This window comes from Mycetomoellerius zeteki, unplaced genomic scaffold, assembly GCF_001594055.1.
Source record: "Mycetomoellerius zeteki isolate Tzet28-1 unplaced genomic scaffold, Tzet1.0 scaffold155, whole genome shotgun sequence".
NCBI lineage: Eukaryota > Metazoa > Arthropoda > Insecta > Hymenoptera > Formicidae > Mycetomoellerius > Mycetomoellerius zeteki.
The window spans coordinates 2,614,854-2,642,612 of NW_017256500.1; the positions used below are offsets into that span (position 1 = coordinate 2,614,854).

At 33.0% G+C, this 27,759-nt stretch overlaps 2 protein-coding genes across 2 annotated transcripts in view; one reads left to right on the forward strand and one right to left on the reverse strand.

The window, feature by feature from the left end:
• Positions 1 to 1,032: 1,032 nt before the first annotated feature.
• On the forward strand, positions 1,033 to 2,425 carry LOC108720752 (uncharacterized). Its single transcript, XM_018444901.1, has one exon. It carries the CDS (start codon positions 1,048 to 1,050, stop codon positions 2,254 to 2,256), a length of 1,209 nt encoding a protein of 402 aa, XP_018300403.1. The 5' UTR covers positions 1,033 to 1,047; the 3' UTR covers positions 2,257 to 2,425.
• A 5,284-nt stretch (positions 2,426 to 7,709) lies between these two features.
• Positions 7,710 to 27,759, reverse strand: part of LOC108720804 (uncharacterized) — a 24,679-nt gene continuing 4,629 nt past the window's right edge. The window contains exons 2-5 of the mRNA XM_018445009.1: positions 13,026 to 13,219; positions 9,801 to 10,108; positions 8,378 to 8,714; positions 7,710 to 8,121 (exon numbers count right to left, since the gene is read on the reverse strand). Coding sequence (XP_018300511.1) covers positions 7,945 to 8,121; positions 8,378 to 8,714; positions 9,801 to 10,108; positions 13,026 to 13,219 — 1,016 coding nt within the window. The 3' untranslated portion in view covers positions 7,710 to 7,944. The remainder of the gene's footprint in view (positions 8,122 to 8,377; positions 8,715 to 9,800; positions 10,109 to 13,025; positions 13,220 to 27,759) is intronic.

A 27,759-nucleotide genomic window follows, 5' to 3' on the forward strand; every position in this document is an offset into this window, starting at 1 on the left:
AACACGATTTCAATCTATCAGAAATCGGATACACCGGAATACACAGTTTCTGATAGGTTGAAACTATGTTATTCCTATCGCTATCGCTATTCCCTCGCATTGTGTCTTGGGCTTAACATGACTGGTCCATTTGACGCTTCGGAACGCTCTCAGCAACCCTGATTACGTCATCAATACGTCATCGTTTTCGCTCCGAATACAAGAGATCCTGGTTCGACTCTCGGCCGAGGTAATATTTTTCGCAATAAATTTATTTACAGGGTTTCAGCACAATAACATCTTGCTAATATGATGCTAGATTGTGCATCAAAATTATTATTGGCTGGTGAATTTCTATTATTAATTGCGTTTCTCACATTGTACGGTTTAAAAATAAGATTCTTATTGTCTATATTGTAGTTGTTATTCAATCTCATTTTAAGAAAAATTAGGACATCTTGATCTCAAAAATAAATTTTTTCGAAACAAACTTTTTTTTAAACTTAAATTAATTCAATATTAACTTAACTTTTGTTAAGTTAATTTTTTATTCCTTCAACTTTTAACTTAACTTTATTAATTTTGTAAAGTCATTAACTTTAACCTTATTCAGTTAAAAAAAAACATTAACTTACCCAACCCTGTCAATTTAGGCCCAGTTTCACAACTCACGGTTAACTCTTAACCGAGGTTCAACTTTTTTCTCATCTCTTTCCAATTCTAGAATTAGAAAGAGACAATGAATAAATTGAATCTCGGTTAAGCGTTAACCGTGAGTTGTGGAACTGGGCCATAGACTCCAATGCATAGTGTGACACGGGTATAAGGTATAAGGAAAGCTCAGGTCAATCGTTCAGTCGTTCAGTTAGTCGAATAATGCGAGTATTACATAAACGTTGATTGATCTATTAATATACATAAAAGAGAGTCAGTTTGTTCCTAGAAGTCATCGTGGGACTAAAAGAATCCCTGTGTCGGCATCTTCAACTAATGTTAGCATAATATACTTTATTATTTTGTATATTTCATTACTTTTATTGAAATACGCAAATTGCGTGATCAAATAAAATGTCTCACGAAAATTTTCAAGAATGGCTCGACGAAGTGATGTCGAAGATCATCAAGAATCTTGGGTTGGACGTTGACAATACTCGGTACAAGTTATTCGAAACTACCGGCATTTTTATTGCATCCATCGTGTATCGTATACATTTGCAGTTTGAAAATAAAACAAATATACAGAAGGAGGAATTGTTTATAATACTAAAAAGACCCGTGCCGGGCCTTAAGCAAATAACTCGTGCCGATCTTCAATTTCACAATGAGATCCTGTTCTATCGAGTGTACCCTCGACCGGATGAAATCTATGCGAAATGTCTCTACGTCGAAGAACGGCCACCTTTCGATTATGCAATCGCTTTAGAAAACGTTAATACACGAGGATATTATGCTTATCCATATGTACACGATTCTCCAATGGAATACACCTTAGCAGCAATACGCGAATTGGGACGATTTCATGGCAAAGGATATGTCATGAAGCAGATGCAGCCGAAAAAGTTCTTCAACATTGTGGCACAAATTCAAGAAATTAGATATACAAATAAATTTACGGATAATATCATGAAATTTGCTAGCAACACTATGACATTACGAGTCATGGAATATCTTCGCAATCAGGGCTATGATACAATTTTCTGTGATAAGATGGAAGCCATTCTGTCGAACGCGTTTGATAAAGTGATGATAAAGATGGTGCAACCGCTTGAACCTTTGGCCACGTTGTGTCATGGTGATTTTACATTAAGCAATATTCTCTTCAAGACAGAAGACAATGGACAACATCGCCCAATGCTAATTGATTTTGCGCTTATTAGATACTCGACGCCCGTCGTCGATCTTTCTACATACCTTTACTTAAGTTGTTCAAATGAAATGAGGAAAAACAAATTTTCCGAGATCATGCGAGCCTATCACGACGCGGTGAAGAAGTATCTGTTGGACGCTGGCATTCAAGACATTGAGAAATTCTCGTATGATGCTTTGTTGGACGATTTTAGGAAGGGTGCTCTCTTTGGTTTCGTTCTTATGTGCATCTTCAAACCGGTATTATTAGGGCATATCAATCCAGAGTTACTGGTACAAGATATGACAAATTTGAGTTCTTTGGATTTTATGGAAAAACATAAATACATGGGCGGAGACGAAATATCCAAAATGCTAGCTGATGCGTTACTGCATCTGAAAGATCTTGGCTACCTAAAACATGTTTTATAGTTCGCGCAAGATAATTCGGATGTACGAAATATAGGATCCCTTCCATTTGCAGCTCTTGGAATTATTTCATCCTTGTTGTTTGTCAAATGTTAAACAAGGACGAAGTGATGCTCATACGCGCTGTGAACGCCAAATAGAACGAACCCATAATCTATATCGATTAATAATGGCAGGCACAATAATAAACAATTTTTGAGCTATAATTTATCAAAGAATCACTCGCTGTGATGTACAGTGTTGTTCAATTAACGTTATTTTATATCTTTTACATAACATTTATACATAATGTTATTTTCATGTAGCAATCATATAAAACTAAATGCATTGAAAAAATTATTAAAAATTTTAGTATAAGTGATTTTCAATAGTGTCTTCCTATCACGTCCACGTTGTTGATCCCAGGTTGATTCAAGAAGATGCCAAGAATAGAAATATCGAAATAATTTTCTGTATCAATATTGTTTTGAATAAAACACACATAGGATTTCCAGAATATATCGAAGTTTCACTAGTTGTATACTCTGTGAAGTACAAGTCGTTTCACACTTTCGCTATCATAGCTCAGAAAATGTCCATTATTGATGTCCATGACATATATTTTTTGTTTATTAGATTAAGCTACGTTATATGTAAAAACTAACTTAATTTACTGATACCCTACAATTTTCCATACAATTAGTGTGGAGTTCTTTAAAATGAATTGTGAATAACAGTATATAGCATCAATTCATGTATACCTTGTCTCTTTAGAATTTAATACTTTAAAACTGAAAATGAGTTTACATAATAAACGCTATCTTATGCAGGACTGGGTAAAATGCCTTTCGAATTTCATTTAAAATGCAAAATGCAAAATAGGTTTTTCGAATTCATTTTAAATGTAAAATGGATAAATAGGTATATCGGTGCGCAATCACTTCTGGAATAAATTGATTTAATGTAAAGAATATATAATGTATTATTCGAAACATCTAACTTTAACCATTCATTATCGTATCTTCTTATCTATCATGTTCTTTATCGTATTTGAAGGCTAAACAGGTATTTTAAATGGTTTTCGAATGCAAAATGGTTTTCCTGCCATAGCGGAAAAAAATTTTTATACGAAAAAATACAGAAAAACTGTATAAATTGAGATAAGATCTTAGAAATTCTTAATTTTTCGTAGATATTTGTAGTGAGATATAGAGTGAAATTTGTTTGTCTCAGAAATCCATAGTTTTTCGTAGATATTCGTATGTAAGACGTAAAGTGGCGTTGTTTGCGGGCAGAGGATCTTAGTTTTTCAAATAAATAACACTACTTTACGTCCCATTACAAATATCTACGAAAAACTAAGAATTTCTAAGATCTTGTTTCAATCTACCTTGATCAAAAAGTTCCCGGAATTCATTCAGAAAATTCAAAATACAAGTTTATTCATCAAAAGTGATATTGTCCCCTTCAAAGTACTCCCCATCGAAAATTAATAATTCAAAATTAATTTTAAATTGAAGGTAATTTTTGTAACTTTTGACATTACGTAACATAAGTTAATTTTATAGTCATTAATTTTAATTTTAATTGGTTAAGAAAGAGGAAATAGTTTATCCAATCCTGAAAACCATGATGAAAATGTTGCAAAATCACGACTTATTATTTATTATAATTAAACTAAATGTAACGTTTTGTTCGAATATAATTTTATTGCAAATTGCTTCTTTTTGCTAACGAAGTGGAAATGGACTTGTGTAATATTCTTATTATAGACCATATTTTTAAGAATATTATTTAAAATAGGTGATAAAATGTAATGTATAAGGTTTCTCTGATAACAGAATGGAAATGAACTTATGTAATGTCTTATTACAGTTTTTCCGGAGAATATATTTTCATTTAAATTTGCGTTTTCTTCTTTCAAAGAGTTTATTTATTTAATATAGGCGATAAAATGTAATATAATACAAAGTAAAGAAAATAAAAGTTACGGTTAATACAAAATTTTGGAGAATCGACAGAAGTGCAATTTCAATTTTACATATATAAATTATTGAGAAAATATCTAGTACCGTTAAAGAAAAATTACTTTTATAGTCGTAATTTGCAGCGTTAAAAAAATTATAGACATGCGCACATTTTATATATACAGGGTGTTTCCAAATTAAATCGCAAAACTTCGGGAGCGTGTAGAGGAGTAAAAAACTAAGAAAAAAAGTCCTATAGACATATGCTCGTTTTTGCTCCGTTTCAGAGAAATCGAAAAAAAATGTTTACATTTCTTGCCATATCTAGCACCGACATATTTGATTACATTTTCCACTTTCTGTTATGAATTTGTCAGTCGCTCTTTGAAAGCCTTTAACAGTAGATGAATTTTGTCTTTTAACAGAATATCGCAAGAACAGTGCCTGGCTGCTACAAGAGCCGTGTTTGACAGATGCAATGCTTGTATTGCTGCAAGAGGTGCACATTTCGAACAAAATCTTCATTAAAAAGTTTATAAATAAAATAATTAAAATAATAAATTAAATATATTTTTTTCTTTTTTCGTGATTTCCTGCGAAACAAAGCAAAAAGGAGCATATGTCCATAGGACTTTTTTTCTTAGTTTTTTACTCCTCTACACGCTCCCGAAGTTTTGCCATTTAATTTGGAAACACCCTGTATATATATGTGTGTGTGTGTGTGTGTGTGTGTGTGTATGTACATAGAATCAGTAGATATATTATATATAGAGTATAGATATCAGCAAACCATTTCGAAAATCGATCGAAATTCTTCTCATACCTCACACTATTATTTTTTTGCTTAAATACATATAACAGAAATGCAAATGATGTCAAATGTATAGTTATCTTATCAGGTATGTTTATAACAAAAAAGAGATCATTCTTGTTAAAATAATATTTTTGAATTGCCACATGCTGTTACGATAATATTGTATTTCTTCTCATAAACAATGCACATTTACACGTGTACATCTGTGTTTATTTTTACATGTCCTAAAAAATATATACATGTGTATGTGTATAAAAAATAAAAATATGCTATTAAGTATCTACAGCCCCTTTTCTTCGATATAATTGCAGTCACTATCAAATAAATTGATATTATTGTTCAATAAACAATATAAGGCCACATATACCTAAGATCTTTAATAGTGTTTTATTACTGGTTTCAAATTTATATTATGCGATTTGTAACATTTATTAATATAACGGGAAACAATCGGAAAAGATAGGAATGATAATAAATACACTATCGGCGTCTTCCATCGACATAATTTATTTGGGATCTAATAATAATTAAAATAGTTACGTGACAGGATATCGATAGCAGTCTACTCATTTCCTAGTAAAGCGACAGCATACACGTTGTACGAGTTTATATAAATTAAAATAATTATCATTTTTTTCTGTACTAAAGCGCCATTGCACGTGTATACTCGGATTATGATAAGCCAATGTGACTCTTAATTTCACATGATTTGCTTATGCACCTCAAAAATTTTATTTTTTTGTATCATTCTAAGTAGACTCATCATATTACACTATCTCGACATGTATATACTTTATTTATATATTTATATAATATATATCCATATTTTTTATATGCATATGCATTTATAAGCGCGTGCAAATATACTATGCACGAGATCTCTCGGTGACTGTTACTCAGTCCACAGGAACATTAAACTCAAAATACAATAATATTACAATTTATTATTTCGATATATATAATAAGTCTATCTACATAACATATATAACTATCGCAGAATCTATATCTAGCATGAACATTACGTCCACGTTTCCAATTATTTACAAAGGTACTGCCAGAGGCATTCGCTTGTTTCTTCTTCTTTTTCTTTAGACTCGCAAAAATACGGATTGTCGGTAGCTTTCTTATACTTGTCTGCTCAAAAGCACGATAATGAAAGATGAATAGATGCATTCAAAATGGAGAGAAATTGTACTTATATCACAAGCAATTGGTACCAAAACAATAATCTTCGAGCGTATTTTTCTATTTTATGAGAAGAACAGTAAAATGCATGTGCATGTAAAAATATCATTATAAATAGTGCGATTACAAAGACATGGTTTCTTTATAAAACGCTGCCATACACGGTGTATATAGTCGCAGCACGTCAGAGTTTACATTCAATATAAAAGTACATGTAGCTTTAGAATTTTTTATATATACAATGAAATATACATAAATTTTATAAAATTTTAATTTAATGTGTAGGGGCACAGGAAATTTTGTAGTTCTTTCAAATTTTCGATTTTTTTAAGTATTTTATTGTTTAATTTATCGAAAATGTTTAAAGTAGGACAATATAGTTATATATGAGTTTATAACAATTAAGAGCAACTGGATTTTAACTGTAAATACAGATTCTTTGGATCAATGCAATGCATTGAATAGAAATTTTCAACTTTTATATAAAAAGATTTAATCGAAAATATCCAATATATTTTGCTTCATATGATTATCATTTTTAAGGTTCTTAAGATTTTAAGTAAACATCAAGATAATGATTTTTATATACATATATTAAGAATACAATATGTCCTCAATATTTGTTTATAGAAAGATAGGCACACAAATAATAATATATTTGAGTGGATTATCAAGAGCATTTAGTTTATATATTTTTTCTTAATTATATATTTTAAGTGACTTTTAAAAAAGAAGCTTTTTAATTAAAAAAAAATCTTTTAAAAATTCGTTCTCAATATATGCCTCTGTTTAAATTAAAGAAATCTCGGTATAATTTCTAAGTCATTTCAAGTTACAGAAAGGATTTAATTTTAAATTTTCTACAGTAAAATGTGACGTAATATATCTTTCTGAACTGAGAGTAATTATAATAAGTAGCATTTAATAGTAAAAAAATATCTTATTTTGATGTAATTGGGTATGTGCAGAGAAACGTGTGTGATGTTTAACATTTTCATGTTAATAGTGAACTTTCTTGATGCTCAAAGATGTACACTTCTTATTATATTTGTAGTTCATTAATATTTAGGCCGCCTAAAGTTTTTCTCGTATGTATTTAGAATATAGTCACACAAGTTAATATTTATTATTAATGAAAGAAGGATCAAAAATATTCATGCGCAATTCACAAACGCATGTAACGTTTCGAGTTTATGTTAACCCTTGAGTATTATAATATAATTGAATCGCAAATCTGTTTTGAATCTTAGTAGATTATTTACTTTTCACGCTTTTAATATATTTAATATTGTTTTCCAGATTTTTTAATGCTATCTTTAACTTCGAAAAAATGATATACGAATATTATTGATAAATGTTTAATCGTAATAATATTTGAAAAATTTATTATAACAAAAATAAAAAGATGGAAATTATATACAATATTTGTTATAAATTTTTATTATAATACTTAAAGAGTTAATTATTTCTTCGCCAGATATAATAAATTCTTCTTAACTACGCATTTTTGTATATAATAAAATCATATCACAAGTCTCGAATCATTTATCTTTGATCTAGGTGCATAATTAACATGACAAAATATTACAGTAAATATCACATGGAGCGATGATATTTCAATTAAATACAGTAGCGACTTTACTAAAGATAAAAGTCCATTCTTTAATCTTATAAATAGAATTTTGGGCATTACACGTTTTTGTTCATAAAATAATAATTTATATACTTTCATATATGGTAGTAGGCTCAAGCATATGACTGATCCAACGATATAGCTATTTTATTTCCTTTCTCGACCCAATTTCTAAGACGTCCTCTAAGTTCTTCAAGACTTTTCGATTTTGCCTTATTTATCCTCTTGTACTTCACGTCTTTTGGCTTCGTCACGGATCTGTGATTGCTCATTACCCTATTGTACGTCACCTGAAAGGGTAAATAGATTTCTTATGGAAAGATCAATTTACCCGTGCACTAGCGTGGATTTCGAAGCTAAACGTGAGGAAAATCCAAATGAAGAATATATCTTAAATTAAAGTTTAATTTGCATTACGTTCTAAGTTTATGTAAATTTTGTGTTACTTTTCTTCATTAAGATGTTTCAATTCGAGTATTTCACAAATATTTTCTAACAAAATGAATTTTCTTATACGCCGATAAGATTTCAAATAGCTTCTGTTACCTGCGCCTGTTGGCTTTCGTCTCTGGGTCTTTCGCTGGGTGGAGAATCCGTGTCTTGAGCCAACCTTTCGAAACTGCCGTAGAGATCCTGAAGCCTGCCCTTTCCGTTGCCTAAGTTTTTCATTCTCCTGTCCTCGTATTCCGAATTCTCTGTCGACTCCGACGGATCCTGATTATTTTCGCTGTCACCGTCCTCCTCCACGGAATACACGGTTTCCAGAATCTCCGGTCTTCTGAGGAAACCGTTGCAACGTCGCATCGATGAATATTTATTCGATGGTTCTACCGCATCGGACACGGAACGGATCACAGTTACATCAGTAATGTTAGAACGAAACCTGTGGATTACAATTAGAATATATATAGAATCAATTGTAGATGATTTATAATTTGTGAAAGAATTTGGGAGAATCCTGTTTATAGAGCTTTATGTATTTTTTCATATGTATTTTGATTTGTTTATTAGATATTATACTGCGATTTTTCAAATATGTTTCGTTAAAAACGTTTTTCGTTACACATAATATAACAAATAATTAATTCCGCATTTTATCGTAAATCATAGATTAAAGTGAGCTTAAAATACATTGCAACTTTATCATAGAAATTTTGAATGTATTTCAATATAATTATACACCGACATAAATAAGTATTTTTTAAACTATTTATTATTATTTTTAACGTTATTCCAACAGACGCAGTCTGTACTGGTCGCAATTGCACATTGAAAACAAACTTTTCTAAAAGAAATTGAAATTGTCTTTCAGCATCTTTTAAGTCTTGTCTATATTTTTGTTTTTGCATACTGAAAAAATGTATTAACAACATTATTTTAAATAAAAATTTTGTTCATTCAATGTCATTAATGAAACAAATACGTTATGCTCTTGTTTCAATAAAATTTTGTTTCAATAATACTGTTGTTAAATCAATAAGATTATTTTCAATTAAAATAATGCTTGATACAACATTATATTTTTCCAGTGCACTTTTATTTCATTCTTAATTTTCATATCCTTATATTTCGTTATTGCATAGGCGCAGTAAAAGCTCTCTTAATTTCATAGCTGATGTGTGTGTAAAGGCCATAGCACACACCTTTCGTAACAGTAACCATAAAGGCCGTTTACAATACAGTAGTAAGTTTGGTTTAAGAAGTAAGAGTAAGAAATTGACCAATCACAGTCGATTATTCTTTTCACAATCGACTGTGATTGGTCAATTTCTTACTCTTACTTCTTAAACCAAGCTTACTTCGCATATTGTAGACAACGCCTAAGACGTACCATAAGAATCAATCAATCACAGTCGCGAATTCTTTTAAACTCTTAGTTCTAATTGGCTGATTCTTACGGTACGTCTTATGGTTACTGTTACGGAAGATGTTTGTGCCATGGCCTTAAACCTATTTTAAAAATATTCACCTTGGTGGGGCAGGATCGTCCGCGGCCTCCTCGAGCACCACGGCGCTGTCGCTATCCCCGAGACTGTCCAATCTGTCCAGGGCGTCGCAAGGTGGCGAGTCCCGAGTGCTCGTGCTCCTCTCCGCTAATCTATTCTGCAATTGCCGGATCACCCTTTGTTGTCGTAAAATAATGGATTCTCGCTGACTCAGACTGGCTTCGATTTCCTTCTGCTTCCTGCAGAGCCTTGATTCAAACAGCAGAAGTTGCGACGACAACGTCCGCAGCTGCTCAGCTTTTTCTCGCGTCAATCGGGCCACCAGGTCCTCCTGCAAAACGTCACGATAACAAAATTAAACGAGTCGATCGCGTTAATTTCCCATTAATTCGCGGGTACAATAAACTGCGGGCTCTTCACCCGATAATTCATGTGGTAATTAATAACGGCACGAATTCGTGGCTACGAAACCAGCCGGCGTTTCGCCATTTACTTTCAATATTAAGTAATTAATTAGCAAACGATCTCTCGCTGCTATTATTATTAATATTTATTTAGCGCTGTTAATTGATTTCCCTGGTTTTCTCATCTCTATACTATATACCGTTCGGATGGATATCGCTCATTAGGACGGTACAGTGTTGAATCGTAATTTTTTCTTTTTTTTTTTTATCGAACACCGCGCACCGATTCGTGCGTATTTGTGCAAACATCTCTCGAGTCCATTTGCTTTACGCGAAGCACGTTATCAGTATGCGTGAACGGCAGATACGTGCCGTTCCGCTGCACGCGTTTCCTCTGTACGCGTCGATACGTGCGTGAAGCTGCATGTTTGCACAACGGTGTACGGTATACCTACACATCATACATATCCGGCCGACCGCTTCGCATGAGCATTGCGTCTCCTTCCTTCCGTCCTCCCGCACGCATGGAGGATGAGTCCATTACTCTCGCTATTGTGTGCAATATAAACGGTACCGTAAGACGACCAGGTGCTATCGCCGTTGCGTGTCACGCACTTCGAAGATAAACGCGGAAAATAATTGACATGTTTGGCCGATAGACGCATCATGTGAACGACCGATTAATAGGCAGATTCTGCATTAAGGAAAGGGAAATAAGAAGGCATTTCTTCTATTGTTAAATATCAAAGAAGCAATGGTAACCCAATCCTTGAAGTTAAACAACATTTTGTTATTTTTAATTTCTATGTGTGTCAAAATGTAAATCAATCCATTTAGTTTTAAAGTAATAATCGTCCGTATTAATGTATTTTAAATTAAAAAGAAAAATAAAATTTAAATTATCGTTTTGTTTTATGAACAAGTAATGGAAAATAATTAAAAATTCTTTTCACGTAGAGAGAGAGAGAGAGAGAGAGAGAGAGAGAGAGAGAGAGAGAGAGAGAGAGAGAGTCGTTGTTCATACTTTCATAAAAAAATAAAGGCCGCAACACAGATGACTTTTGCATAACGCATAATAACGCATAAGAGAATCCGAGAAAGAATCCATCTGAATCCTTTATTTTCACGCGTTATGCAAAAATCTGTGCTACAGTCTTAAAAATTTAAATTTTTCGTTATAAGAATTTTGTTTTACACATGGCAATAAATATATCAAGTTGATGTGGTAATATGTACATTAAACATGAAAAACACTAGTTATGAGGATAATACTTGTCTTTTTCTTTTTTCTGATTCGGAAAAAAGAAAAAGACAAGTATGATCCTCATAACTAGTGTTTTTCATGTTTAATCTACGTATTACCACATCAACTGATTCAGAATACACATTTCTCCATTTTCACTGATTAACACATTGAAGAGAAATAAGTTTTTACAAAAAGAAATAGAAAACATACAACAAATAAATAAGCGATTATAAAAAATGGAAAGTTTTGTTAAAAAAAAACTTTCTTTTAAATCCGGATTCCGTAACGTATCTGCGCAATTTGCGTGCATAGGCATATCACGAAAAATTGTCTTTTACTACCCAAATGAACTCATCAAATATTAACATTCCTCCATTTGAATACGATAAAAGTACATGGGAAAGTCGTTACTTGATAATCGGCCGTCCCGCTGGTATTTTTCCTGGCGCCGTCTAAGGGAGAAAGAAGATCATTTTGTAGCAATTATTCCTCCGCAGATTGCCAGCGAATTTAGTGGGAGTCTTTTTTTTCTCGCGAGTCTACCCTCGCAAACCGAGAATTACCTGTAGTCACGCAAAGTCAGATGCAAAATCGTAGGATGTCACGAGACGCTCCCAGCTTATCCCAGAAATGCTCGGAAATCTCTTTACAGCAATCTCGTAACGGCAATACCGTTTCGCTTACCTACTGGAATTTATCTTTCCCATTGGCATCATTATAGGTCTAACGCAGACCTGTCCAATTTGAGCTCCAGAGTCAAAACGCAAAGCCTTTGATGTAAGATTTCATGGATTGTAAAGTGTTGATAAGCATCGCTCAAATGCGTATCAACACTTTACAATCTCCGAAATCTTACCCATAATGATTTTTTTGCGTCAATGACTTTGTGTTTTAGCTCCGGAGCTCAAATTAGACAAGTCTGATCTAATTGATATAGAATGCCAAAATGTATTTCATGATCGGATGGAAAATTAGAATTCATATTTTTCATCAAAATCTTGCGAAAATGTTTAAAAACAAAAGATATTTCTGGCAAAAGTTAAACCTCGGTTAAACTTTTGATTAACAAACTATCTGATGAAACTTATTTTTTTTTTTTTCAATCAATTTGCACCTTGATTTTAATTTAACCCATTAAGGACCGCTAATCGATTTTTCGACCAAAAAAAATAGATCAACTTTAGGATGCGAAATCTCTACCAAAAGGCTCCTTAAGGATATAGTAGCTTGCCATTAAAAGGATTTTACATTTTGAGAAAAAATTGAGAAAAAAAATTTGTCTTGGTCCTTAATGGGTTAATGGATATTTTCCAATTACAGTATCTCTGTGTGTAAGCATATAACGTTTATTTAAAATATTCATTCGTTCGCTTCGTAAAGCGACAAAAATATGTACCTCTTCGCGTCTAAATGGATCACCATGTATCTAATATTTCACTGTCTGTAACATTAGTTCGTGGGCTGAGCGTGTTTTATGGTTTTCAGAGGTAATAGCTTTGATCGATCGTTCTGCGTTCCTGCCGACTGATTTCCTCGTCGAAGACGGCGAGTGGGATTGCCTTTGCATGTAGAAATCCTTCCTGGTAATTGAAACTTACCTGCAATTTAAGGGTCCTTCGCCAAGCGAGCATTTGGTGGGCTTGTGCCCGCTGTCTCGCTCTGAGTGCCGCTATGACCGACTTGGCTTCCTCCAATGACGTCACTTCCACCTCGTTACTGTCCTTCATCGACTCGCCCGATAAGTCACTGACTCGGCGGCCCTCGTCGATAGTAGCCAGACGTCTCGTCGAAGCTGCAAACAGAAAGTGGTGCGATGAGCGATTTGTCATTCTACTTATCTGACGATCTTCTTAACAAGTTATTTTAGAATGTTAAAACGTCTATCTCCAACTAAATTGCTGCTCAAATTATCCCTTTTAATACGAATGACAATAGGGGCATTATAGAGAAATGCGATTACGTTAAAATAGATCGCCTTATTATCTACTTATTAAAATTATTGTCTCTACTTGAATCATTCATTCTTTTTATTACATCTATTACTTTTATTTTTAACTTACAATTTCTACCATATTCTTTTTTTTTCTAATCTCCTTTTTAGTGTTATAAAAATTAAATTATAATTTAAAAACACTATTATTAAGGATGTTAATGATTTTAAATGCATTAATTCTAAAGACACTGTACCATTAGAATTAAATCTAAATTAATTAGAATCTAGTCAAAGTGTAATCAAAGCAGGAACTGTAGCAGTAGCTCGGATAAATGTATAGTATAGGAAATTTTTTAGAACGATTGAAAGGTCGGAAATCGATATGTCTTTCTCGATTACTTACACTTCGACAGGATATCGCAAAAAGAAAAGCTCGGAAAGCTCGTTTTCTCTAAAGAGAAAAAGCAACGTTCGCATTTGAAAACGAACCTACGTGATTTAAGATTTGCTTGGGTATCTTTCACATTTGCGCGCCGTTATCCTTCATTTTCTCATCGGCAGTAATGAATCATCCGACTATACAACTATATGAAACTCGACGTGAGCCATAGTGCACGATAACTGACATGCACGCGGTAACTGATCCTAATACCGAGAAACGCGATCGGCAAATAAATCAGTGATCATGGGAACGATATAGCTCCGATTTAATAAAGCTTGACGATCAAACTGGTACGAAAGCGATACGCGTAAATGATATTATATGCTCAGTGTTATTATTTCTTCGTACACGTACAATAAAATATAATGTAAAAACGACGCCTTTGTCGCAAGACGATACCTTTGTCGAATTTACAAGGAATTTTCGATAGACTTAATAATTTCGCACAGCTATCATTTATGTGTATACATATATACAGGATGTATCTAAAATAACGTACATTAATCACACAGTGCTATTTCTAATAAAAAACTGAGTCGAAAAGTCCTTTACCATTTTGCAATTTTCGTAATAGTTAACAAGATATTAATTATAAAAAATCGCTGAATATTGGTTTTCAATAATTTTTTACTCAAATACTATTTACTTTACAGAAAAACTGCAACAGACAAAAATCATTTATTTTCATCTTATAAAACTTTAGGAATTTTTTCAGAATTTTTTAATATCGTATTTTCTCATGTTGGTAAAAATAAGAAAATGCAATACTAAAAAGTTGATAAAGAATTCTGAAAAAATTCCTAAAGTTTTATAAGATGAAAATAAATGATTTTTGTCTGTTGCAGTTTTTCTGTAAAGTAAATAGTATTTGAGTAAAAAATTATTGAAAACCAATATTCAGCGATTTTTTATAATTAATATCTTGTTAACTATTACGAAAATTGCAAAATAGTAGAGGACTTTTAGACTCAGTTTTTTATTAGGAATAGTACTGTATGATTAATGTACGTTATTTCAAATACACCCTGTATACACTGAAAAAAATGCATGTAATTTTACATGGAAATTACATGTTTATGACTTATACTGGAAAATTACATAAATATGATTGGAAATTTACTGGAAATTGTAAAGAACCCCGCACAGTGTTTATAGGCACAAAGTTTGAAAATGATTAGTTTTTTTGTTACAGCCGTTTAAAGTTTTATTTTGTTAATGTCTCAAAATCAAGTTTCTGTAATAAATCAAGAGATTTTAGATAATAATATGCCATCCACTCTCACCATCCTCATCCTCACTCCCTTCTTCATCATCCACTCCCTCACTTCATCCTCACCGCCCACACCCACACCTACGCACATACTCCCGCGCGCGCAATTTTATATGGAAAGGTGACATAAAAATCGAAGAAAATTTTTATAATCATGTATTTAGATTTTTTTTTCTGCTAGATTTTTACTTCTCTCACGCATATCATTTGAAATGCGTGAGTTTCTTTACCTCTCACGTGCGAGGTGCTTGATTATCACGACCCGAATGTTTATTTCCGCGCGTGAAGCATCGTGTGCAAAAATATTGGGTGCTTGCTGAAGTGCGATAACAATACAGGATAGAAAATTCTTTTTCCTCTTCTTTTTGTTTTTTTTGTGCATCCCAAACGTAAGAGACAAGAGGACTCACGAAAATCAACCTCAAAAGAATAAAACGTCTATCATGTCCAACATCGTTCATTCCGGGTAATTCTGAGAACGTGCGAAACGCACGCACGCACGCACGCACACACATGAAAGCGTAATAAAAAAGATTTTCTTTGATTTTTATGCACCTGTTTTATATAAAATACGCGCGCAGGGGCGTATGTGTGTGGGGGGGGGGAGTGAGAGTGAGGGTGGTGAGAGTGGATGGCATATTGTTATCTAAAATCTCTTGATTTATTACAGAAACTTGATTTTGAGGCATTAATAAAATAAAATTTTAAACGGTTGTAACAAAAAAACTAGTCATTTTCAAGCTTTATGCCTATAAACACTTTTGATCAGTGAGCCAAGAACTACAACATACTAAAATTTCAGCCAATTTCACCGAAGGTCAAAATCCTATGATTTTGTGCGAGGTCCTTTCCAATCATATTTAGGTAATTTTCCGGTCATAGACATAATTTCCATATAAAATTATATGCATTTTTTTCAGTTTATATATATATATCTTTTTAATTTTCCTTAGATTACTCTGTAATATTTACATCCCGTCAAACATATTTATTTTTCTTTTACACGATTGTAATGTAATCAAATAGTTTTGAATCCAAAGCGAGACAACTTTATGTTGAGAGAATGTATGGATGTAAACATAAATACAATAATAGCAATTTATTTTTAAGAAATAATACAATTATATATATATATATATTTTAACATATTTGGCAGGACAGCAAAACAATCATCTCGAAAGCGGGACGTCTGGTCTTATTACATATACGTTACAGCTGTTACGCGAGGCCGATATACGTTCGCGGAATAGAATGTCTCTAAAAATCGAAGTTGCACTTGCATAGAAACTTTAGCTTTGCCTTTGGCTCTCACGAGAGAACGCTATAAAAACAGTTTGTGCCATACGAGCCCTGCGCGATATCGATCTCTATCTAGAAATTTACATCGCATCGTACATCAAACACTGTATATACCTATCGCAATTCTATGCTCAAGATCGACCGAATGCACACGCAGCTAGTATACGAGCTCGCAGTGTCGTTCTCCGAGAACGTAAGCTTGTCCTCGATTAAAAGCAACTCGGCTTTAAGGAGGAATACAAGATTTGTATATTTGAATTGTACGCAAAATTTACGAATTTATTTTTTATGGAAAGGAATAAATTGATACAGTTTTCTGTTCAAGTGTTATTACTACTTATTATCAACTACTGTTATTACCATCTTAAGGTGTAGAAATGAATTTGTAATACAAAACTTATAATGTAGGAATTTTTATGTGTTATTGAGGACAAGTCTAAATATTTCGAGTGTCTTGCGTTTACTATGGTTCTGTGAATTCCTAAGGAAAAAATCTATTATTTTCTGATTTAGTTTTCTTCAAGATAATTACAGATTGAATCCAAAATCGATTAAAAAAAATGTTACGGTAACAACATAAACACGAAATTCTAATTCTGCATAAAAATTGACATTATTTATATTGTTATTATTTTGTAATAATTTTTCTAATGTCTATTAAGTTTATCTATAGGGCAAAGTGTTTTGAGGAAAATTAGATTAAAAAATTAGGCAGAAAATAGTAGATTGTTTCCTCAGAAGTCACGGAATCGTGGCAAAATGCACTCGAAATTTTCGAGCCTATTTTCAATGGCAGAAAACTTCTACATTTTTAATTTTATACATCTTAAATCATAGTAGTAAAAATCTAACCGAGAGAATTGTGTCCATTTATTCCTTGCATTGAAATAAATTCGCAAATTTCAACTTCAATTTAATTATACAAATCTCTTAGCTGAAACACGCGTGGCAATGTCGACAGATTATCTACAGATTACCTTCCCATCGATGGTTAATGGACACCTTTTGGGCCGAGTATTCATTCGAGAACCTTTGGAAAGTACCTCGCGAAAAATTCTGCATTGACTATTTATTGAATACGTAAACGGAAATGATTCCCTATTCTAAGTATTGGAAACTCTTGCTACAATGCATACAACTTTTGAAAGTAAAATCTTGAAATGCATAATTTTATAGCGAAACTTTTACAACTATTTCTTTCAATTGTTTCTTTTACGACTTTAATCTAGTTTAATATAATTTTAGTAAGAAAAAAATGTGAATTTTAATGGAGATTATTCTTGCAACTGAAACAGCTTTTCATAAAGTTAACTTGAAATTTTGTTCTTTTATGAGTATAAATGTAAATTTCACGGATAAATGTAAAGTTTCGGAGGAAAATTAAGATTTGCTTACAATTTACAATTTACTTGAAAAATCTAAATATATAATATTACAAAGCGCTTTCAACGTGAAACTTCTATCTCAAACGTTCATTTATAGTTTCGCCCTTAGTTTCAACCTCTAAGACTGTACTATAGTAGGCGAAGAAGAAAGTGCACGTCTCTCGTCGCAAGCTACTTCACGATATACACCTGGAGCTCCATGAACTCCAAGAGAGACAGTTGCGAAAGTTTCCTTGTTAAAGTCATTCCCGGTCGTTACGCATTCGTTCTAATCGAACAGAGAAATCGAGGAAGACAGCGAAACTATTAATGCACGTTATCGTTAACGCAGTTAACATACGCATCTACATAACAAGCGGAGAGAAACTAACAAGGGAACCTCTCGAGGTGTTAAATTCTGATTTTAATGAAACTTTGTGAACTTGTAGCTTACATAAAGAGATGAATTTAGAAAATATCAGTTGCGGCTAAAAAACGATTTGAAGGGGTGAAATCACCCCTTACGTGTACAGCGGTTTTCAGCTTTTTCCGTTATACCTCGAAAACTATTCAAGATATAAAAAAATGTTTTATACAAAAGTTTTACAACAAAATTAGCTGTATTCAATCGCGTTTTTAGAATAATTATTTACCAATTTTTTTTCGAAAATTTTCGTAAATAATTATTCTAAAAACGCGATTGAATACAACTAATTTTGTTGTAAAATTTTTGTATAAAACATTTTTTTATATCTTAATTATTCATCTCTATAATTCATCTCTTTATGTAAGCTACAAGTTCACAAAGTTTCATTAAAATCAGAATTTGACACCTCGAGAGGTTCCCTTGTAAATCATTTATACAAATTTATATGCGATTTACTTAACAGCGACGATGGATTGATTGTCGATTATTATTTCTAATTAAAAAATATTAGGATCGTAGTTGCAAAATTTATTGACGATTGTTATTTATTATGGCTGATTATTACGGTTAGTTGGGAATTTATAACGCACAGAAGTATTAATCTTTGAAAAGCTAGAATATATTTGTGGAAAGCATTTTTCCGGTTGGCTCTCTCTCTCTCTCTCTCTCTCTCTCTGACCTCTGACTAATTAAGTCCGGATAAATTATGCATGAATCGTCCGGCTGAGTCATGCCGCGTCATGAATTTGACGTTTTCCCTCTCGGAGGGCATCGATCGCAGAGTAACCTGCGTGAGAGAGTCGAGGATCGAAAACCCCTGCGGTGCGTACGAAAGGCACACGTTTCCGCCAGGTAACCTCGAGAGCGAAACCACCGCTGCGATATAAATGCGTTTCCGTCGCGGGTAAAAATACTGAAATAATAAAATAGCAAAACGCAATATCCGCACGAGGCAACCTAAAGGATGACTGAGGGCTGCGAGATATTGCGATCGACATGAGCTCCGAATGTTATCACGGTTATACTCCGGGATATATTACGAGAAATTAATACGTAAAATTCAATTATTATTTATTATTATTCATTACTCGTATTCTCGTGTAGTCGAATGCTCGTTATTAAAATATATATGTGGATTGATTGTTGATTATTATTTCTGATTAAAAAATATTGGGATTGTTGTTGCGAAATTTATTGATATCAAAATTATTTATTGACGGCTGTTATTTGTTATGGTTGATTATTATAGTTGATTGAGAATTTATAATGCACAGAAGTGTTAATGTTTAAAAGCGCATATTTTATTTTGTACTTTGCATTTTTTTGTTATTTAATAATTTTAGATTGTCTCTGGTTATTTAGTTCTTAATAGTGTTCGTGATAATTAGCGATTCCATGATAATTAGCTTTACAGAGAACTATTAATTCATTGTGGTCTTCCAGTAGACATTAGAAAAATTAGAGACAAATTGTAAAAATTTAATCTAAATAGTAATTTGCTTTTTGAAAAAGCTTGTTTAAAAATATCTTAATTATTTTTTTCCTGTTAGTGACATTTTATTTCTTCTATTTTATTGTTTATGCTCGTTATTACAGTAATGAAAAATCTTACCGTCTCTTAATTAAACTCATAATTAAAGAATTACCAGAAAAGCAAGGCTCATCAGATTTGAACCTTGTAATGTCTCCGGATAATGAACAACAAAAGATAAAATCAAAGTGTTTTTCCTTTAAGAGAAATGCATTCAGCTTTTCCTAAAAGCAAGTATTAACCGCAATCTCTGTCACTGATGAATATGAGAGACCAGTCAAGCTTCGCTCTTTCCTGAAGGATTAATTCGAGTTGGTGATTGTGCGGGGCAGATCTCGCGATATGTCGCCCTAAGGGGTCCAAACATCTGAGGTGGGTCCTGGTAAATATTCCGTATGCGGTATTTCATATGCCGCGTATATATAGAGAGGTATGCGTATATGTACATACACACACATATCGATTGTGCGTTGCGGGCAGGTGGACATTGTGCGCGCGAATCCACACGCATGCACGCGGCACGACGCGTCCTGGAGCGACGCGTGTGTACACGCAGACACACCGCAGAAATACCGGACGCTCCGGGAGCGCAGATAATGCTCGACAGGAATTACAGTCAGGTGGCATCAAACGCGGAGAGTGCCGTGAAACCGCATATTGCCGTTTAGGTCGTCGTCGAATTGCCGAACAGACGTTCTCGCAATTGATCGGGTGGATCAATAATTTTTAGACAATATGAGCCGCGTAAGCAAATTTGATCTTCAAATAGAGACCATTAGCCTGTGAGATGAATGCAAAACGAATGAAGCGCAAATGAAGTGAAAATGGAATTATTAAAAACAAATATCAAGAAACAAATATATGTAAATGATATGCAACCACAGAATATAAAAAAATAGAAAGTAATAAATCTAAAAAATCTCTCTCAAATAATCTGTGCAACGAATCGTCCGTATTAATATAACTTTAAATAATATTTACACTTAAAAATTAATGTAACGCACTGCGTTTATACATGACTGCGATCCGTTAAATAGCATAAAATTATATATATTTATATAAAAAATTACATTTCATTAAAATATACATTCAATAAAATTATTTTCATTATGTGTACTGTAATTGCCTTCGTTAATTAATTAATAATATAAGATGCACATCATAATATCTTTTCTTTTAATTTATTTTAATTTACTTTTAACCTATGTTTCCAATTATGTTATTTTAAGATTAATTTATTTTCCTGATTAAATACATATATTTACGTAATTTCATGTTATGTGAATTTTTTATCTTTTTAAATTTAAATAAATTTGAATCGAAGAACAGGTGCATGTCGTTTACACGTGATATATTAAATAGCGGATTGCTAAATTAACTCTGACTCGAATATTTGCAGATACGAGTAGCAGATGCAGGTGTGCGTTAGAAGACCGCTATCTTCGATTATTACTCTGTTAAAGCTATAACGGATGTTTTCGATAACGTTACGTTATGCCCTCGGACGATGTACCAATATCAACTCAGTAGTTTCGATCGATGAATAAACTAGCGACTAAAAATATTCAAAAATTTTTACAATAAAAGAAACATATAATAATATATATTACCAAAATTAACAATAAAATTAACAGAGCATTTATTTTAAACGACCTTTACACCGCATTTTTGTATTCGCATTCGCAAAAGTATTCTTCTATATCACGAAAGAGAAATCTTTGGGAAAACTTGTGAAATAAACTGCCGACCAAGTAATGAGCTTAAATGGGGATTAGTACGCTAATTAAGTTATATTCCATTCAAGTAATACCGACTCGTCTTTAGTGATACCTCTCTCGGGTTTGCGGAAACCTCTCTGACGATTTATCTCTCTATCCTGGATAATCTTCGTTGAGATAGCTGAGTTCTTTGAAAAGAGACTTCTATGCTCAATAACTATTAACTACTGTCGAGATTTTGTAAATATTGGAGCGACATAACCCGTGTTATCGAATACGTGACATCGAGCTAGATTTTCCTTTTGCGATATTGTAAACTTTAGTGGATATCGGATAATGTGTACCATGTCTTTCATTCTGCGTCGACGTGAGTGTACGTTAAAATTATCACTTAAAATAATCTTGCTATATTTGCAACGTAAGTTCTTGCAACAAATTGTCTCTAATATAAAATATATATGTCACAATAATTTATTCATGTGTATTAAATAAATATCGAGCTGCGGAGTATATGTAAAATTATATAATATATATTATATAAAGTGCATGTCTCTAATTTTTTTTATCTTTTACGAGTACTTATATTTCGGTTGAGCAACTCAGAAGAATTGTTCCCAAGAGAACATGGATCGATGATTTTTTAGTTATAAATTGCTAAAGAAGGTCAATTATTATGATCCGAAGGCATAATAAGAGTAACGTGATATACTGCGCAATTGTATGGAAATGATAGGCCAATTGTATGAAAATTTATTCAAACATTATTTTAAAAGATTGAATGGTTAATTAAAGTCGTATTAAAGACAAAAATATTACTCCGCAATATATTGTGTATCAAATAAAAATTAATAGCATTAAATTCGTTAATCTCATTTGAGAAATTTTGCACAAGCAATAAATGAACAAAACATAAAAAATTAAAACTTTGCTTATTTATTTGTGCCTGCGTAATATAATATTTTGATTATCGTATTTTGATTATAAAATATTCATTTTATAATCATTTTATAATCAACATTTTTTAAGATACACTTTTTTAAAAATAAACATGCAGGAATATCTGTAAAACTAAAACAAAAGAAGAATTCGTATTATCTAGTTTAAAGCATTTCCTCGCATGCATCTTCATGTGTAGGAAAAGTATCGTGATAGTTCGCGTGTGAGACGGTTTTATGGGACCAGGAAAATTCGAGCGCCAGCTGATGTACTCTTAATAAATCTATGTAATAATTCAGCACGCTAGCGATCTCGCAGTAATACGCTGCAGCAGACCTGTAATTCATACTTGCGATCAGGGAAATTGAATTTGCGCAGAGAACGAGGAAGTTTGACAAAGAGACCTTCGTGAATTGCTACGATTCATAACCAGAACTATCTGCCGATAACGTGGCCGGCAACGTTACACAGCGGTAAAATTTATTAGAATGACAAGTGGTGATGGAGGCGAAGATGACAATTTGGCATACTCCGATATTGTATAATATATAGAGAAAGGTCACCGATACCGACATACCACTTTGTTTTTAGACAATATTTCTTAAACAAAAGATAAAAATACAACAAGTATAAGCAGTTTTTATAATACTGTTTGCAATTTTGCAATAATTAAGTTTATCGTAAGTTATGCAAAAATGAGCGTCTGACAAAATGGACTCCAAAACTGACATAGTAGGCAATAATGCCAACATTCCTATTCTATAAATAAAAATATATCCTATTCTGTAAAGAAAACTAATAATAATTTATGAAACTATAAACATTTAAAATGACATAATATTATCAGTAATACAATTACTATTATTTTAATTACGCAATTTGCAAAAGAACACCGTAAGAATTTTCTTCTGGGATTCATAGAATTTGTCTTTAGCTGATTTGGTATAGAAATAAGCCACAAATATATGAATTATGAGTTTGTACTTCTTTAATTAGCTAAACAGATTACGTTTTTATTAGTATTAATAAGGTGCAAAGATTAGTTTCTAAGAAATAAGGGGATGTCGCTTTAGAAGACTTTTGTCAGTGTCGGTGACCTTCCTCTAATGTTAAGATGCTTGGTCGTAGTCGTAAAAAATTCTTACCATTTATCTTTTAACCAAGCAGGTGGAATTACATTTGGCATGCGCCACGCAGGTGGATATTGTATTCTACATGTGTATATATATATATATGTATTGAATGTTCCTTGAAAGTTTTGACACTATCACACGTTCATTAAAAAACAAGAAGTATTATATATTACCAACTTATACAAATAAAAGTAGAGAAAAAAATCTTTATAAATTTTAGCTTTTGAAAGATCGAAGTGTTTCTGCACAATTTCATCGTGCGATTTTGTTTTTTTAGGTATAATAACATTGATCTTGATTTAGTTTTCTTTTACACTGGGAGCAAGTAAATAACCAAAGTCATTACAATCTCAGCAGTAAAATAGCTTTCAGGAAACCCTCTGTAAGAGAGAAACGTTTCTCCACTGTGAAAGGGATTAGAGCGTAATATCATTCGTTATGGTCCTTCAGAATGCATTCTGCTCTCGTTAGAAACGTAGAAAAATTTAAGCCGTAATAACGCCGATGAAGTACGCGCTTCGACTCCCACTGCATTACGCGGAATGGAATGGAAACGAAGAACATTGGTGAAGCCGAAAATCGGAATTTCGCGCATCGGCAATATAATCACAATTTCTCAAGGGTGAAATATAATTTCTACCAAGAGCCTTGTCCCCTCTCTATACGTATGTCGAGAAAATAAGCAGCTGTCGCCCCGATATATGACGTCCCCGCGTTGGTCTGCCCAAAATTGGCGTAATTTCGACCACCCTATCGTCCGGAAATGATAGCATCTGCCGAATACGCCTGCAACCGTTACGAGATTTTATAGGACAGATATGCCCGTGTTACAAGACACGTTGCATGATGTCTGTACGTAGGACAGGATGTAAATTTGTCTTCACGTAAAGCCAGCTATACGTCACTGTCTCTATCACCTATGAATCATTTCGCAATAATATACAATCGTACCTTTCCCCAGTAACTCTTATAAAACTCACACGAAACATCTGAAGAATTATACATTTTATTGATGTCGATGATATTACAATATTAATTTTTACGTAATTATTAGGTATAATGCTGTTACAATCCGGCAGTGACATATTTTTTTTCTTCCAAGGAGTTTTCTTTATGCGTGAATTTCTTATTGTTAGACATTTTTTAACTAACAAAGTAACTTAACCTCTGGAGGACCGGGGACACCTTTAGGGACTTAACAATTGTGCCACCTTTTTCACCACTTAACCCAATGATATTGACAAAAAAGTTCTAGCTCTTAAAATAAAAAAGTCGATCAAAAACGTATCGGTCCCCAGAAGGTTAATAAACCAAATGACTCCAGGGAAATAACATGCTGTTTGCAGCAAACATTCATTGAGATAATGAAGAAATGTACAAGATCCAAAATGAAATTACCTCAATGATGATTTTGAAGTTTCAAACAAAACAACATTGCAATGTCGAAGTCACAGTCACTCTACGGTTGTAGTTGAACTATTAGTACTTCGTGCTTATTAGCGAGAGTAAACATCAGTGAGTTACGAGAGTCAATTTACCAATATTATCAGTAAGTCGGTTAAGAGCAAATCTTACGGTAAGGCAACTAGTCAAGGAAACCGGAAGACACACCTTCCTAAAAATCAATCATTAGAAGCTAATCCAAACAAGACTACATAGTGAGAGATATCCAAAAGAATAATAAATAAAGCAAAAGTCTAAAAAGTAGTTGTTTTATTAAAAATCTCGTAAAAAAATCCATCCAAAAAGATATTCTTTCTGAATTTTTATATTATTACATATATTAATATTACAACAATATTAGTTACAACAATAATCGGGAATTACTGCATTAATATAAATAGAGCAGATAGAAAATTAAACTTAAATGGTCTTTCATTCCGCCAAGAATTAAATCGTCATTTTTGATAATTTATCAAAAAGATCGTAGATGAAGAGTGCGCGCACGTTCTTCATAGGCATCGTGTATAAGACATCATAAAAGACTCAGCATTCGGCTAACACATCCCGTAAGATTAAAGGGTAGAAATCTGGTATAAAGGATAAACCTCATAAAGGATAGAAATGTGGTCACCGTCGTGCAGCGCACCGAAGTGCATTTTAGCTTTAACGGATCCGCCCGCCGGAAACGACAAGTACGGTCCACTTACGGTGCTGTCTGGTCTGGTTTATATAGACACCGTCCACGAAACCGTAAAGGTGCGTTTGCACTATACGGGCTCTAATGAATGAAGGAGACGGTCTTAATTTAGGTACTAAATTAACGATTGACGTTCCTCACATCAAACGCGCAAATCGCGGAGGTTAGGATGCCGGAGCTGTGCTGTAAGCTTGAAAGATTGTAAAAGCTATAAAACATCTAGAGAGCTCCGGGGAAATTGAGAGAAAGTCAAGGAACTTACAAACTTTGCCTATGTACCGCAATTTTGATAGCGTTCAATCGAATTTATTCCGTCGTCACTCTGCTCTTCTAGTTGCATTTATATAGAATATAAAAGTATGGCTTTTGTTATAATCTATAAATATACGTATATACTTATTTATAAATAATTAGGAAATATATTTTTCAGTAGATATACGAGATGGTTTTGCTGAAGTATCTAAAAATTTAGCTAAATGCAGAATTAAAAATAATTCTGTCGGATCATCAAAAATAATTATGTAGAACGCTTAAAATGATTGTTAGAGTATCAAGATTTTTTGCAGAGCATTGCTCATCACACTTGATAAGTCCTATATATGGTAATTATTTTGATGATTCGACAAAATTATTTTCAAATCTGAATTTAGCTAAGTTTTTAGATACTTCAGCAAAATCATTTTTTTCGTGTGTACATATACAGAGATGACTCTTGCAGCATGGCGATCTAAATTTCGCAAAATTCGATTGAGCTCAATTTTTGATATAAATATATTCTGTACAAACGCACCTTAAACGCACCGTCGCTACGACGGACACAAAAGAAGACGGTCACCACGACGCCTTGACTTATCGCGCGTGGCAACCGGGATCGGGCTCATATGCGGTTCCTGCCATATGCATTGCTTATTCACCTGCGTCACCTTTGCAAACGGTCACGTCTCGTCTGGGTTTCGCATTCCCTTCCCCCTTCCCGAACCCTTCCAACCATTAAATGAGCGGACAAACAATTGGGTTCGGGTCTGCCCTAACTCGATGTTAACCCTTTTACAAATACCGGGCGATCGAACAGTAGCATATATACCCGTACTTGCGCGAACACTAACTGAAACAATGGAACCAATGAGATTGGATTTTCGCCGATATGGCCTACGGCACGCGTTATCCATTGTTTCGCCACACATAGATATACGCATACACACATAGGCGAACACATGCATCGAAAAAGTAATGCACAAAAAACATCGTGTTACGTGTTCGCGATTTCTTTAAACTAGTCACAGGTTAAAAGCTGTATAAACGAATTTATGAGACCTAGTACAAAAATGGTGACGTAAACCACATTTTTCTTGTATCGAGAAAATAAAATTGTTTTTTATTCTATATAATAAAGTTTAGCTTACAATTTTATTGTAGTATTTTCCTTTATTATGGTTCTATAAGAAAAAGAATTTATCTTTGTGTGTGTTAAACAAATTCGTATAAAATATTAACTTTTACTGACTTATTGCAGCCATTTAAAAACATTATTATTATTTTTTACTGTTGAAAATAAATTGACAAAAGATAAGTCATACAATTAATTTATTTTCTGGAGAGAGCGAAAGAGAGGACTAATTTTCAAAAAATAATTAAGAATAATTAATTTGCGTTCTGTCGGTAAACAAATCAACACGATATTAACAGGAACAATATAATTTGCTAAACAATACCAGACAAAACAAATCCCGTGATCCTATTGGAAGTGACCACACGCCGATCTACGCAATGGCCAATTTTCATTACGATGCGGTAATACATTTCAGCTGCCATTTAGGCTGTGTTTGAGTCTCGGCCAATTATACTCTGCTTGTGCACAATCAACAGAAATCAATAACACCTTGTCATAATATCGACCTCCGGTTATATACGTACACCTTCGGTGTACAGTTAGTCGAGATGATTGTGATACTGGGATAAACATGATATCGCCTCGCTGTTTCCAATAATGAAATAAACGGACATTAACAAATCATTAAAGTAGAATATTAATTTAATTAGATAAAAAAAAAAACATGCAGTTCTGTTTCACCGTTATCGTTATTGCTATTACTCGCTTTCGGGACAGTTTCGATCGAAATGTTTATCCCCACACACACA